General features: G+C 35.6%; 2 protein-coding genes across 2 annotated transcripts; one reads left to right on the top strand and one right to left on the bottom strand.

The window, feature by feature from the left end:
- Positions 1–4,859: 4,859 nt before the first annotated feature.
- On the bottom strand, positions 4,860–6,945 carry LOC120625894 (actin-related protein 8). Its single transcript, XM_039893157.1, has one exon. The coding sequence runs from the start codon at positions 6,729–6,731 to the stop codon at positions 5,043–5,045; it is 1,689 nt and encodes a 562-aa protein (XP_039749091.1). The 5' UTR covers positions 6,732–6,945; the 3' UTR covers positions 4,860–5,042.
- Positions 6,946–7,423: 478 nt separating this feature from the next.
- On the top strand, positions 7,424–13,179 carry LOC120637912 (syntaxin-16). The gene is made up of 4 exons (XM_039909982.1): positions 7,424–7,637; positions 8,676–8,812; positions 9,532–9,704; positions 10,904–13,179. The coding sequence occupies exons 1-4, from the start codon at positions 7,557–7,559 to the stop codon at positions 11,530–11,532; spliced, it is 1,020 nt and encodes a 339-aa protein (XP_039765916.1). The 5' UTR covers positions 7,424–7,556; the 3' UTR covers positions 11,533–13,179.
- The last annotated feature ends 2,186 nt before the right edge of the window (positions 13,180–15,365 follow it).

Raw genomic sequence — 15,365 nt, 5'->3', positions numbered from 1 at the left:
TCCGAAATCGGAGCATCCTGACTGGAGAAGTTGATTTTACAATGAATAATTGTTAAGTGAAAAATGTGCCAAATGTGTCGCATTTTATACCTTTCTTACACCCACCTTATCTATTTAAACCCCTCCCACCTCATTAGTACTTAATATGTTCTTTTTGAGGAAAAATCCTCAAACAAGAGTTGTACAAACGTTCGACTCTGTATAGTCAAATTTAAGTTGACCTAATTTCACTAGTATTAGAGTCGCAAATCCTTTACTCTGATTTCTGATTTTCTTTTACAAACGTTCCGAGCAAAAAGTCCGAGACATAATTTGAGCTTTAAATCAATGAGAATGAAGATCCATTTTACTGTGATAATCAAGTATTTCGATACTCGAAAACGACTTTTCGATTGCGAGCGACCATTTTTACTACCCTTAGAAGTTTCACTTTACCAAATAATTATTAATTGTATTTACAATATGGGTTTTGTACTTGGAAAAGTAGGAGAATCTTTACAGTGTAATTCATAATATCTTCAATCTTTATGCTCCACACCTCCTATCCAATATCTTGAGCTGATGTTGTAAAATCCACTAATCTGTAGAATCCCCAAAAGTAGGGGTCCTGTATCAGATTTTAAAACTGTTTAATTGTGAATTTTTTTACTATAGTCGTAAAAAAGTAATAGGCCCGTTTTGACATTTGTCATCGCGACGTAACTAGTTATGGAACCATAAGACTCAGGACTCGATACTCACGATAAATCAATTCAAGTTTGTATCAGTACTTGATTGATATTATTATGTATTGTAAAGTGTTCGTTCGTTCAAAGTATTCCTTTAACTTTACAACCAATACGCGTGTCTGGCTGTTGATTATACATCCACTTTTCAACATGATGAAACAGAGTTAGTACTATATAACAACAAACACAAAAATCGAGTCAAATCACTATGTTTAAATTAATGTCCAAAATAGAAGAGCCATAGTTAACGTAATATATCAAAACAATATATATCAAACTTAAACGAGCGCATAGTCAACTTTACAAGATGAGGAACGAAAAACTGCGCAGTGCGCGCGGGGACACTTCAGTCATGTGCCGTTTGGTCAGATACATCAACTCAGACTCTTTATTTAGAACCCATTTTGAGAACCAAACTCATTCTTTGCAGTAAAGATTACTACACAAAATTTATTTTAGATATTTAGTAAAAAAATGGTTACAGCTCTAGTATAAAAAAAAAAAAAGACAGAACGTAACTGTTTTCGGAACGTTTCGCAACAATTATTAATTGCATGCTACTATAAAGTAAGCGCAAAAAGAATACTCGCGATATATTCTGTCATATTATTTAACGTACCAAAAAAAATTTACGTATTTTTTTAAACGGGCCTATTACATTTTTACGACTATAATAATTATCTTTTAAGACTCAATATTTAATACATCTGTATAAGTTTTAAATAAAAATGTATCATTATAACTTCGAATCTCATATAAATCTATTATCTGCCATGTTATTTATTGCAGGAAAATATCTAACAATTGTATCATTAGACAATGTGCCCTGACAGCAGCTCAGGCATAGTTAAAAGGTTTAATAAACATCTGTAGTTGATCTCTATTTACTCTTTTTTTTCGGGTTCCGTACCCAAATTACCCTATTACTAAGCATCAGCGGTTGTACGTCCGTTCGTCTGTCTGTCAGCAGGCTGTATCATATGAACTATTATATTATAGAGAGTTTAAATGTCAGTGTGTATTTATTTTGCCGATATAACGGATTATAAAAATAAAGTCCAATTTTATATGAGTGTATACAAGAAATATACTTTTCGTATTATGGTTTTGCTTAATATTAATAGTGATACCAACATAATGTAATATTTTAAGTTGCATCGTGATGCGGAACCTTTCGTGTGCGAGTCTACTCGCAACTGGTATTATCAACCTGTCTAGTATTCTTGCAATGTTTTCATTACTTTTTAGTGTTAAGTATGTTTTTAAATTATAAAAGTGTGGTAAATTAAAAGCAATCATAATAAATAGTGATTTTCTATGTGTGTATGTCTTTATTATTTTCATTATAATATATAAGTTGCGACTTTGACCTCGTTTTTTGGTTTCCCCGGACAAAAAAAAATGTCTGTATAAAACTAAAAAGCAAGGAATAAATATTTTCTACAAGATTTTTAAGTCGGTGCCAAGTAAAATATAGTTACTTTGTATTGATCATATAGTTCGTTTTCCTTTTTACATAGAAGCAAGGAAAGTATAAGCAGTTTTCTGAACAGCCAAGCTGATTCTTTGCGCAATAAAATGAGCAAACCACCCTGGCCCTAGCCAAATTCATTTTTAAAATCTGTACGATAGAGCGAAGTAATCGCGCAATGTGACCCTGTTCTCATTTTGTATAAAATAGCTGAAGAAACTTTTTATGAGAATATCGCACACCCACTGGACGCAATTGCACATAAAATCGACATCACCAATGTACATAGAACTGATGGTGAGACAATTTGTGAATTGTTTAATAGTCATTTTAATTCGGTTTTTGACAAAAATAAGGACTCCCCTAGGGATACTCAGTCTTTAACTTCGTTCACTTCAATATTTGTTAATTCTGTTTCCTTCAGTGTGCCCCTAGTAGCTTCGTATTTAAAAAAATTAGATATTAGTAAGGGAGCAGGACCCGATTGTATTCCTCCTATATTTTTGAAAAGTTGTTGTTATCAGCTGGCGTATCCCTTAGTATTATTATTTAGACAGTCCTTAGGGCAGGGCAAAATGCCTATGGTATGGAAAAAGTCATTTATTACTCCTATCTTCAAATGTGGTGACAAGCACAATATTAGTAATTATCGTCCTATTTCAAAGTTGGGTACTATTCCCAAATTATTCGAGAAAATTATATATGATACCCTTTTTCGTATTATTCGACCAATTATTATACAGGAACAACATGGGTTCGTTACACGGAAGTCTACAGAAAGCAATCTCTGTGAATTCCTCGACTATGTCTACAGAGCCATGGATGCCGGGGTTCAGGTTGATGCTGTGTATACCGACTATTCTAAAGCATTTGATAAAATATCGCATGAAATTCTCATACAGAAGCTCGATAAAATTGGTATACATGGTGACCTGTTACGATGGCTTGCATCTTACCTTAGGAATCGTACCCAGGCTGTAGCTATAAAAGGATACTGTTCCTCATTCCTGCCAGTCTCCTCTGGTGTCCCTCAAGGCTCACATCTTGGTCCGTTTCTATTCAACATCTTTATCAATGACGTTATTTCTTGTTTTAAAAATTCAAAGGTTTTGCTTTTTGCAGATGACATGAAAATTTATAGGTCTATCAATACACTTCATGATTGTAAACTCCTACAAGAAGATCTTTTTAGAGTGAATACGTATTGTAAAGTCAACCTTCTTGATATTAATGTCAAGAAGTGTAATGTTATTACTTTTACCAGAAAGAAAAATCATATAATTAGTGATTATTACCTAAGCAATAGCTTGCTTGTTAGAGTGGATGAGCTGCGTGACCTGGGTGTACAACTTGATAGCAAGCTCTTGTTCAGGTCGCACATAAATATAATTACTAATAGGGCATTTGGAATGCTTGGTTTTATCATGCGTGTTACTAAGGATTTTAAGAAGACGTCAACTCTGGTTCTTTTATTTAATGCCTTAATACGTTCTATTCTTGAATACTGTTCAGCATGCTGGAATCCGCAGTATGACGTGTACATTGATGCAATTGAAAGGATTTATAATAAATTTCTGCGTTATATTAAACGTCGCAATTTAGTATGTGATCACAGTATATCTGCAACTGAAATTACTTTAGAAAAAAGACGCGATTTAAGAGATCAAATGTTGTTATATAAAATAATACATAATTTAGTTGACTCCCCACTTCTTCTAAGTAATATCGATTTTGCATGTCGTAGGTTAAATGCAAGGCGTAAACCTCCCTTTGCGTGGGCTAGATGGAAGACAAGGTATTCGGCAAATAACTTTTTATCTCGTGCGTGCAATGCTTTTAAGAACAAATATTGTGAGACGGACATTTTTCATGTCAAAATTGGCACGTTTAGAAAATTTATTTTGACAAAATAAGTACTATAGCTTTAAAGTTTTTGTTTTTCATTTTTGTTTTACTTACATTATTATTATTTTTTCTTTTTTTTGTATAATAATTGCTTGCTAGGTACTTACTCCTAAGCAATTGTGGTTAATGTTATCGTGTTATATGTATAACAAAGTTGTGGAAACTTCATTGGTCTATGTGATACAAAAATACGGCATTACTTTTATGTATAGTTATACTGTTTGTTTCCCTTGAAAAGCTAATAAATAAATAAATAAATAAATAAAAATATGATCTTTCTTAGTATAATGTGACAGTGTTGTTAGAAGTGTATGAGGCGTCGCCACTGGTACTCTTAATTAATGAAGCTTACTTTGTTATATCCCAATGCCAAGCAATGGGTCAAGCCGCGATTCAAAATGGTAGGCGAATAACACCAGCAGAACGCAGGGAATTCAAATCCATACTAATATTCTAAAGAAGATTTGATAAATTTTATATAAGATTATATGTAACAGATAAACTCAAAAATGTTCTTTGCCGATTTTATAAATTCTTTTGGCTTTATAAGGCTTAATTCTTAAAAAATCTGATTATTGACTAGCTCTCAATACAAATAGTACGTACTAGATTCTGCCCTCGCCTGCGTTAGTTTCGATTTTTTATCTCTGAAGGTTATTTATTTTCCCAAGCAAAGAAGTATGTAATTACTATTGTATATGTACGTATTTTGTTCCCAGTTTATCTAATTGAGTGTGACAAGTTAAAGACGGACAAACAGCAGTACTTAACTATTTATATTTATAGTACAAGTATATATTAATAAGTATGGATTATAAGAATGTGGGATGTCCAACTACATCATAGGCGTTTATTATAAAAAATGGGTAAAGGTCTAAACATCTTTATACTTTTGTAAAGACTGTATGACTCTTAAAGAAAACAAAAAGATTTACAATTTACCAAATAAATGGAGCTCTCTCTCTTAATATTTTTAACCCATATCTGTTCCATTCGTTTTGGTTGATCCACAACTCTGAGGCCGACTCTAAACATGACATGACTGCTGCACCCTTCCACACAGTGCTGGCTGGATCAATGTCCTTAGGAGAAGTCACTATTTCCAGTTGCTCAGTCTTGTAAATGTAAGGGATTTGTAAGGCTAACTTATTCTGAAGCCACAAGTTTAGTCCGTGAACTTTAACCCCTCCACCAATGATCAAAATGCTACTGTACATTTTACGTTTCAGCTCTTCATTAGGACAGCTGTCTATACTTTGTAGTATTGCAGCATCCAAACTCAAAACTTGTCCAGGGGCCAAAGCAACCTCTCCTGAGACACCTTCTAAAGTATCTACTACTATATCCTCATCAGGATTTGCAGTTGGCTGGCTTTCGTTCAATCCTTCAAGTTGTTGACTTTCGTTGTTACCAGGGTCGGCAGTCTCACGTTTTCTACCTGTTTCCCTTAAGAATTCCGCATCAAATGGATCTTCTGCATCACTAAGTTGACGATTCTGAATTTTAGTCATTTTTGGTCCAGTTATTTTAAGTAAATCAGTATAAAACAATGATAGTGGTGATATGATGCACTCATCACCAACTTGCAAAGTATATTTATTGATGATATCCCCTGGGTGGTCAACTAAAAATGTTTTCTCTTGAGGTCCACAGACATCTAAGTTTACATGACAAAAATCTTGATATAAATTGCGCATCAGAAAAACATCTCTGGGTATATTTTCATTCCAATTTTTATATGGGAAGGCACTCTTATGAAACATCCAAGATAATGCTTGACACACGTCTCCAGCTCCATAATCCATTCTCAATCTAGTAGATTTGTGTGAGATGCCATCCTCCACACATGAAACTGCAGTCTTCTGGTCACCAATGTCTACTACACAGGCAGAACCAATGCCAGCTCCAAATGTTGCCCCTACACTCTCTTGAACAAGGATACAATGACCAAACCCTAAGTCTTTTAATAAAAGTGATGTAAGGTACTTTAGGTGACTTCTGGAATAGATATCTGGTATTAACAGTACACAGCGATACTTCACCAGCTCTATTAGAGGTATACCAAGCTTGTACTCGATAATTGAGCTCCAGATTGTATAAAGGTCGTTGAGGACGGACGAAATGGACCCTCCAACTTCGCAGTGTAAGTTGAAGTCTCCTCTGCGGAATGGGAAGTGAATGTTGTAAGGGAGCTCGGGATCAACGTCCAGGACCGCGTCGCCCACCACCACGTCGCACTGCAGCTGCGGCCACGGCTGGCCGTCGTTGACTACGTCAGGCAGCGAGCGGCGGTTGAACGCGGCGATCTGTTGTGGTGGCGTAGCATAGCGCCGCGCGCCGCTTGCCTGCATACACGACTGCAGCGTGTGCGAGATCTGCAGGCGGCATTCTTCCAGTTCCTCGATGAGCTCCTTAGTTTTTGGAACGCTAGGCGGTATGAATGGATCGCGGTAAATCTTCCCGCCCGGCCGGCGCTTTCTGGCTATGCAGTGTAGCTGTTTCACGGGCAGCAAGTCAGAGGCACGCCCCACCCGTACGTACAGCGATCCGGGATGAATGACAATTATCCTGTTAGAAGGAAATTGTTGAAAATGCTCAGGACCCGGGTCATAAGTCGGCATACTCATTTGAAATTGATGTTAAGTAAAACTTGTTAAGACTAATAACTTTTTATTAAAAGTGAATAATGATAGAAATGTTGGTAAAACTAGTCATCGGTTAAATTGATTAAAGAGATATGTACAAATTCAAATAATTAGTCCACATTTCAGGGAAACAATAACATAGCTACTAACCTGAAAATTTTGAAATGACATTGACAACCTGTGCTAATAAATCTCAGGTTCTTGTGACAGTTTAGTCAGTCAGTTTAGTTTTGTCTAACAATTATAAAAATCTCACTAAAAATACTATTTTTAAAATAGTGCTTGCCTTTTCAGGGGTCACAGTGTGGAAAGGACAGTACTACTTTTATACCTGTCAATTTAGAGATTTGTAAAGTTTACAAATCTCTATGTAAACAAAACTTTTACAAATCAAAGTACTCTCTCTTGGTTTCAGCCAATTTTGTTTTGATATTAAAACTAAACTAAAATAACCAAAACGGTGCCGATTCTGTTGTACACAAACTTCTAAAATAGAAAATTCTAAGAATAGTAGAGTCCACATCAGACTTAATAATAATAATAAATGTTAAATAGCCTACGGTGGTAAAAAATGACTATTAGACAGTCTTATTACTTGTCTCAAAATGTATACAAAGAGCAATATTAGGTTAATTGAGTCTATGATCTGAGGTAGTAAATGACGAAATACAAATGTGGTACCTAGTTTGAGTATGTGAAAACATGACAAATGACAATGACTTTCACACAACAAACTAAAAAAATCGATTAGAATTTACAAAATAAACATTATTTTCTAAGTGTTACAGTTTTGTAGAATATAAGAACATGGTGTCGCGAAGTTTAACAGAAGTATTCGTGTTGATGCGCAACAATGCCATCCACAGCCGGCAAATATTTGCAGAACAGGTACTTTCCAGCTTGATGATAAAGGATCGTGCAGATTGTAAAGTGTACTGTGCCATTGCACCGCTCACTGTGAAAGTGCTTAGTGAGATACATGATCGGCGATTGTCATTCACACACCAGTAGAAGCGCTAACGCCTCTTAGAATGATTATTATTCTTTGAACCCTTGCCCTATGTTCTAACCTAAAGGTTTAGGGCCAGGTCTTGGCTAGAGTAGGTATACCTCCTCTAGCCGAGTTCAGTAAAAAATAAAATATTTAATAAAATCATATAAGGTCATCCAAATTTGGTCGTCAAATTATCTTGCTTAATTGCAACACAGTACAGTATTATTACATAAGTGAAAATGATTGTTATGTATATAGTATCATTCTAACAATTATTTTATTCATGTTTAAAAATTTATTTTTTATAAAAAAAAAACTAATATTTTTTACATAGTAAAAATTGGTTCAGATCCAGACTATGATAGTCAGATTGGATACATCTGGTTGGAAAAGTCTTAGCTGTAAAATATGAGTTATTGGTAGAGATAATTATCTCATGGCACACATGCTAGTGATTCAGGTGTTATTGAACAGAAAGAAGAAGACTTAACTACATGTCTATTTGACATATATTCCCTAATATGCTTTTTTTCTTATAAGCCACTTATTGATTATATTTCAAACTAGTACTCTTCATTCTTTTTATAATAATTTATGCTATTTATATTTTCAAGACAACATTTTGACTACCTACTATTTGATGCATTATACTCTGTGTACCATTTGATGTAAGGTGAACTTGTTGTGCCCAATCATTTATTTAGAAACAACAAACAGCTTATACATCTTCTATTATATTTCCTTTTCATTAACAACTTATCAGGGGAAATTTGAGTGATAATCAGGCTATCCATTTTATGCATCATTTCATTACAATCCTTAGGTCATTGCAAGTGAAAACATGAGATACAGCTAATCTTAGCACAGATATCCAGCCACACTTCAAATTTATTTTAACTAGTGGAATCCTGTTAAAAACATATTTTTAACAGGGAAATGAGTCAGAAAGGGTGAGACTGATGCGGTCAAGCAGCCATGACTTGGAGATGGGATCAGAGATACGTTCTGACTGCCATGACCCCCCACCCTGGGCTGATGCACTGGAGGAGGCCCATTATATTATAACTAGGTTTGTATCATGCATATAAACTAATCAAATCAGTTTATTCTTATAATATTACATACGTAGTAGTAAGTACGAGTAATGATACAAAAACTGTGCTTACAAAAGAAATGTTCATTGAAAGGCCATACATGCCTGCATATTTTTACCAGATTTAAAACAATAAGACATTCAACTATTAGTTAATTTATAAATTACATCACCATCACCCAGCTTTGTCCCTTTATATCTCGTAATCATATTGTTGATCGGCCATACATCAATTTGGGCTGGTATAATGATTTTTCATATAACTGTTAGTCTGAATCCAGAGTTAATTTACGACAGTTTTAGTGTCAACCGTTATGGTTTTCATAAATAAATATTCATGATCACTGCGTTATAGAGAATTCTCAGGCGTGCCGGTTTCCTCACGACGTTTTCGACACTAAAGCAGGTGATATTTTTTAAAATGAAACACACTACTCCTGAAAGTCTAGAGGTGCGTTTCGGGGACCAAACTCAGCCCCGTAGTAAATTAGCCAGCAGTATAATTTGCAATTTATATCAACAAAACGTTTTATTTCTGCAAGAATAAGATACTTTTTGGATATGGTGGATTTTCGAACACCATCGGGCAGTTTTTAAAATTAGTCATCATGCCTGCAACCACGCAAGGCCGGAACGGCGTTGCTGCTGTGCATGAGCACTGCGGCAGGTAGCACTAGTGCGTTGCGCCCGCGCAGGTTGCGCAGCAAGCTGGCGGAGCTGCGGGCGCGGCACGAGCAGCAGCTGCGGCGGCCCGCGCTGGACGACCGCGGGGAGCTGCAGCACATCGAGCGCCTGTCGGCCGACGTGGGGCGCCACTTCGCGCAGGCGCACGCGCGCCTCGCCGCCATCCGCGCGCAGACCCGCCACGGTCAGTGACAGCGTCCGGACGACATAGCCAGGAGACATTTCCCACAGGGAGACACGACGCAACACTTTTTAATCGTAATTTTTTATACTTCTTATTGACGGGACCAAGCGTATGGCCCAACTGATTGTGAGTGCAAAACCATCGCCTGTCAGCGGAGCAACACTTCGCAGAGCATGAATTGTGCACCACATAAAAATACAGTAAAATTGTAAATAAAAATGTTACACGAAGTGTTCAACTTGGCGGCCAATAGCCAAAAACACAGCTCAAGGTGGTGTATATAAAAATATATTTGCATGGGCAAATCTCGCAGAAAATGTACGACCTCTTTTTAAAAATCTATGGCGGCTATAGAGACAGACAGACAAAAATGAACAAAAAAATACAGTTTGGACGATCTTACTTGCCCACCCGTAGACCAGAAACTTGGTATTCCCAATTATATTTGCATATATTACCTACACAATACACTTATATACAATATTGTATAATATGCATACTGATAATTATATATATACCTACACAATGAATATACATTAATAAATACAATATTGTCATTCCGCAAATGAAACGATAGGTGATACTGAGGGTCCGAAGATTTAGACAAAAAATAATGTTTAAAGTTTGTTTACTTGAATGCGAATGGTACAATTTTAAAATCGAGGAAGGCTATAATATATTATCACGCTAAGACCAATAGGAGCTTAGCACCAATAAAAAATGTTTAAAAATCGGGATTTTTTTCCCTTTTGAGAGCTTACGAGGCGTGCGCTGCGTAAACGGTTAAAATTTCGATAAATTCATGTATGAAAAAGTTGTTCCTCTTTAAAAGTTCTAAAAAAGGATTATACGCGGACGAAGTCGCGAGGAGCCGCTGGTGTAATAATAAACGCAGATAAACTCCAATTGCTGTGCTTTGGCAGGTGGACAATGTAACTTTTTATTCCTTGTTAGTACCTACATTGTTTTATCCCGTGCTTCGGGTCTAAGCTACCAGCAATTTGGTATTAATAGGCAGAGAATGATGCTGTGAGACACTACAGAACTGGACATTCGTCTAAATGTCTGTAAAATCTTATTTTTACTTCGGATTTGTTCCTCGAGACGGTTTTTAAAAATATTATTTTTATTTCGTGTAAACAAATTGTATTACAACAATTATTCAACAATTACTTACTGAAAGATTTCCTTAATTCCAGGTAACAAATCAGAACAGAAACTAGCCACAAACGTAGTTCTAGCATTAGTGACAATCCTCCAAGAATTGAGTGTGACTTTCCGCTCGGCGCAATCTAACTATCTAAAATCCCTAACGTCTCGAGAGGAGAGGTCGAACGCCTACTTTGACTTACCTAACTTTGAGGAGCTGAGCTTACAAGATGAACTTTTGCCAGGCCTGACCAGCAATCAGACAGATCTGCTGTTCTCCTTACCGAGCACCTCGACACAAAACAATCACTACGACGACGAAAATTCCGAGGGTACATTCCAAAAGCAAAATTTAAATCAGAAACAGTTATTGCTGATGCAAGAGGAAAACACTAAAATGGTTGCCGAAAGGGAAGAGGAGGTTAATAAAATAGTTAAATCGATCGTAGATTTGAACGACATATTCAAAGATCTGGGACATATGGTCCACGAGCAGGGCACGGTTCTCGACAGGATAGATTACAATATTGAGCAAACACAGGTCCAAGTGCACGAGGGCTACAAACAGCTGCAGAAAGCGGAGCGGTTCCAAAGACAAAACCGGAAAATGCACTGCATCATGGTGTTGGCTGTGACAGTAGTTCTAATGGTCATTCTATTGATTCTTGTGAAAAGTTAAGCCACGTATTCCTTAGTATACATTTTGCATATATACAAGGTCCCAGATACATAATCTACGTGAAATATATAAATGGCTGGAGTCATGGTAATGTATCGCCGAACGCTGGGAATAGGGACCCCGGACGTATATCTCGGACGGAAATGATATACCATGCCTGCCGCGACTTCATTTTTACAAAACGATACTGAAGAAAAATGTTACGCATGTATTTTCTTTTTAATTTTGAAAGAAACTTTAAATACAGACTTTATTTAATTCGACTTTACAGTACCATGTTAATAATTGATGTTTTGCTTAAGTACTGAAAATTCTTTAATACCGTCATCCTCAGATAAAGAAAGAGTGTCGAAAACAACATGAAAAAGAAAACTGTAAAGGTATCGCTTTGTGAAAATGCTTCTCAATTATGAAACTGTCTTCCAGCTACGGTATTCCTTCATAACGATTTGGGGTTATTAAAAGGAAATATCATAAATTACCATCGCTCTAGCGCGCTGATTTTTATATGTCGCTATTAACGGCATACACTGATTCTAGTCTTTTTGTTAAGCCGCGTTTTCACTGTGCTAGTTACAGCTTGAATTCAAGGTTTTACTCGCAAGCGAGTTCTTCCCAGAACAAACAATACGTAACCAAAACGTATAACGCTTACAAGTTCAACTTCTTGTGTATTATGTGTACCTACTATTGCCTCACAGCGTAATTGGACAATTTGAGTGTTTGCGAGTGCAACGGAACGGATAAATTGAAGCGTGAAATTTATAATTTTGCGTCGTAATGCTACCAAAAACTAAAGTTAGTTTCGGGAATAAATAAATATTACTGTTTATATTGTAATAGTACCGGAAATAATGGCTACCTGCGACTTCGTCCGCGTACGACTTTTGATAAGTTTGCCAGACAAATTTTCATCTCATATTCTCTACACAATATACCCCGAATAACCGCGTCGCGCGCCTACGCAATTTATCCGTGAGTTCGGTTTAAAACGGCCGTAGAGAGATGTTATATAACCTATAACCTTCTTAAAGAATTGGGTTACAAACTAAAAAAGAGACGTATTGTTTCAGAGATTAGCACGTTCAAATAAACAAAAAACCGTACTCTTCAGCTTTTATTGGGTAACTACAACAATGCAATACCTAAGTATATCTAGCTCAGATGGTTCCAGATTACTTGGAATATAAATTGATGTTTCCATTCTGTTCTGCGACAACAACATTCAGGTTTCAACTTTCATTGGACATTTAACAGCTGACAATCAGTTTTATTACGTTTCCTAGTGGAAACGTAATAAATAATGCAAGCAAGCAACTTGCAAGCAAGACACTTCCACAATGTAATCGCGGCTTTATTTTAATATAGGTTGTTTAATTTATTGTAAGTAAACATTATCAAAATATGATTACTATAAACTTGATAATAAATTATTGACCAGTGTTGTTAAGTTATTCCATGTATATTAAGAATAGATAGAAAGATAAATTGATTTTTATAACCTATTTAATGAATTAAAATTAAGTCACCGTCATCGTCACCGTTTCGTTGTAATATGTAGAGCTAAGTTCCGCCATGCTGTTTCAATGCGGATTGGTGGGCTTAAGTACATAATGAATTATGTTTATTATTAGTAGGTTCTTTATTTTGACACCAAATTTAGTTAAAGATTTATACAAGAAAAACAAAAACATAAAGAAAGAAGTAGGTAATAAAAGTTGGCCTTATCGTTTAATAGCGATCTCTGCCATAAATTTGTTATAATTAATAAATATTAAAATATTTATAAATTATAACAAATAAATATGATTAAAGTTTCTTTATCATTCTCTCCGAGGTACACAGGGCAGTTAAGCGGTAAAAAGGAAGACTCTTAAAGTCGCACACGTTGCCGACTTGGGTCAGTTATACTAGCCCAGCGAAATCGATTAATTGACTTTAGCATGGTGGGTCTTAACTCTATATCTCTAACCCATGAATTCAGGGCAAAGCTTTTAAAGGTATATGTATAATCATACTTCTTTGTATATATACATCCATCTTTGTATATAAAGACTTAATATTATAAATTGGTAATTGCTTGTTATTTTTTATGCAGCAATGGCATGATTTTGTTTAGAACAAGTTGGTATAAAGAGCCTACCCAAAGCGTACTTCTCCCCTGGATAAAACCAGCTTATGTATAACCAGCTATATATGTAGCTCCGTTGCTTAGTGAAAGATTGACACATAAAGTAACCTATATTTTTAATAATTTATTGGTGTGAAGAACCCACATGTATTGTGATTAATATGTATTGCGAATGTGGTGAGATGTGAGAGTGCCAATATTGTTAGTGTGTGTGGGCACAGTGCTGTACGTTGTCCTTCACCCGAGAGTTCCCTGGTCTTTTTTTTCAGTACCTATTTCTATGATCAATGCAGAAAGCCTACCGTATCTTTGTAAATGTTAAAGCAAACCGTGAATGCATTCATAATAGTGAAATATAATATAATCTGTTATCACCAGTTTTTTTTTTACTACAGCCAAAGGCATGCTTGTAGTAAGGAAAAAAAAAAGAGAAGAGATTTGCGTACAAGCCATTAGCTAAAGTTTATAAGGAAGTACTTTAGGATTAATTTATTGTTTATAGCCAAATCCACAACCACCGAGCTTTTGACCAATCGGTTATATGGTTGATGACCCATACCTTGATCACGTTTATGTTTCAACATAAATATTTTTCCCAAAAATAGTTTGAATTCAAATAAATCATTGAACTATATATCACATAAAGTAGGTGTTGGCGATGCTCGAGTTAATAATGCCGGAAACACATTTGTAACAGCCCACAGAGCATACGCCCCGCAACGCGTGTCGAGTCTATCATATCATAGCAGTTTCCATGACTAGAAGCACATAACCAACACCCTAAGTGAAAGGTTCTGGGGGGTGTTGGTAGTATGTTACAAGTGTTTACCCGGTCCAACATAATTGTTATAAATTGTTGTATTGTCATACTAAATTGATAATATAGTAAAATAAGTATTAAAAAGTGTTTATTATTATTTTGTTCCCATTGTGAACCATAGTTCAGCATACTTTAGTTTTGTTCTTGTTAGTATTGAGTTTCAGGTATCGAAGTCTATAAGCTGCAAAGGAGAGAACCAGTTTGCTTTCACCGCTACCACCATATTTACCATATTAAAATAACACTGACTTGTTTTAAATGATATAATTGAGAGAAAAAGATCCAAACAATATCATGGTGATCCAAACAATAATCGTTGGATCACTTGTACCTATAATACTTGCACAAAAATATTGCAAAATTTGCTTTATGACACTTAACATTCCAAATGCATAAAATCTGGTGCATTATGCAGATATTTTCTCTCAGAGACATCCTCAGGTTGTGATGCTGGAGTGAACAGGCATGTCAGATGAATGCGACGTCTACCTGCAATCTAACTTATATTATAAATGTGAAAGTGGGCCTATTTGTTTGTCCATTCTTGACACCCGAATTTAGCAACCAATTGACTTGATATTTTGCATATAGTAAGTTCGGCATTGATATGTGAAAACTCATGAAATTTTAGTCACAGGTGAACATTCAAAATTCAGTCTTAAGAACTTTACTACAGGAATTCTCTAAGATTAACCACTTTGTAAGTGGTTTAAAATTGAGGAACAGGTCACACATACATCAATTTTAAAGCCCTAAGTTGAAAAAAAATTTGGCTTAAAAAAAGGTGAATCAAATAAGAAATTTCAAAAGTTGTAAGAGGTTGTGTGCTTCAATACATTCAATGCAACTAACCAATATGCCCTGTACTTCATCGATTATTAA

This window comes from Pararge aegeria, chromosome 1 (genome assembly GCF_905163445.1).
Source record: "Pararge aegeria chromosome 1, ilParAegt1.1, whole genome shotgun sequence".
In the NCBI taxonomy this organism is placed as follows: domain Eukaryota; kingdom Metazoa; phylum Arthropoda; class Insecta; order Lepidoptera; family Nymphalidae; genus Pararge; species Pararge aegeria.
This window is presented reverse-complemented; position numbering and strand designations above follow the sequence as displayed.

Coding starts and splice junctions, on each gene's coding strand:
- LOC120625894 (XM_039893157.1), bottom strand. CDS start 6,731: ATGAGTATGCCGACTTATGACCCGGGTCCTGAGCATTTTCAACAATTT.
- LOC120637912 (XM_039909982.1), top strand. CDS start 7,557: ATGGTGTCGCGAAGTTTAACAGAAGTATTCGTGTTGATGCGCAACAAT. Junction 8,813..9,531: donor GCCCATTATATTATAACTAG/GTTTGTATCATG, acceptor GCGCCCGCGCAG/GTTGCGCAGCAAGCTGGCGG. Junction 9,705..10,903: donor CCGCGCGCAGACCCGCCACG/GTCAGTGACAGC, acceptor CCTTAATTCCAG/GTAACAAATCAGAACAGAAA.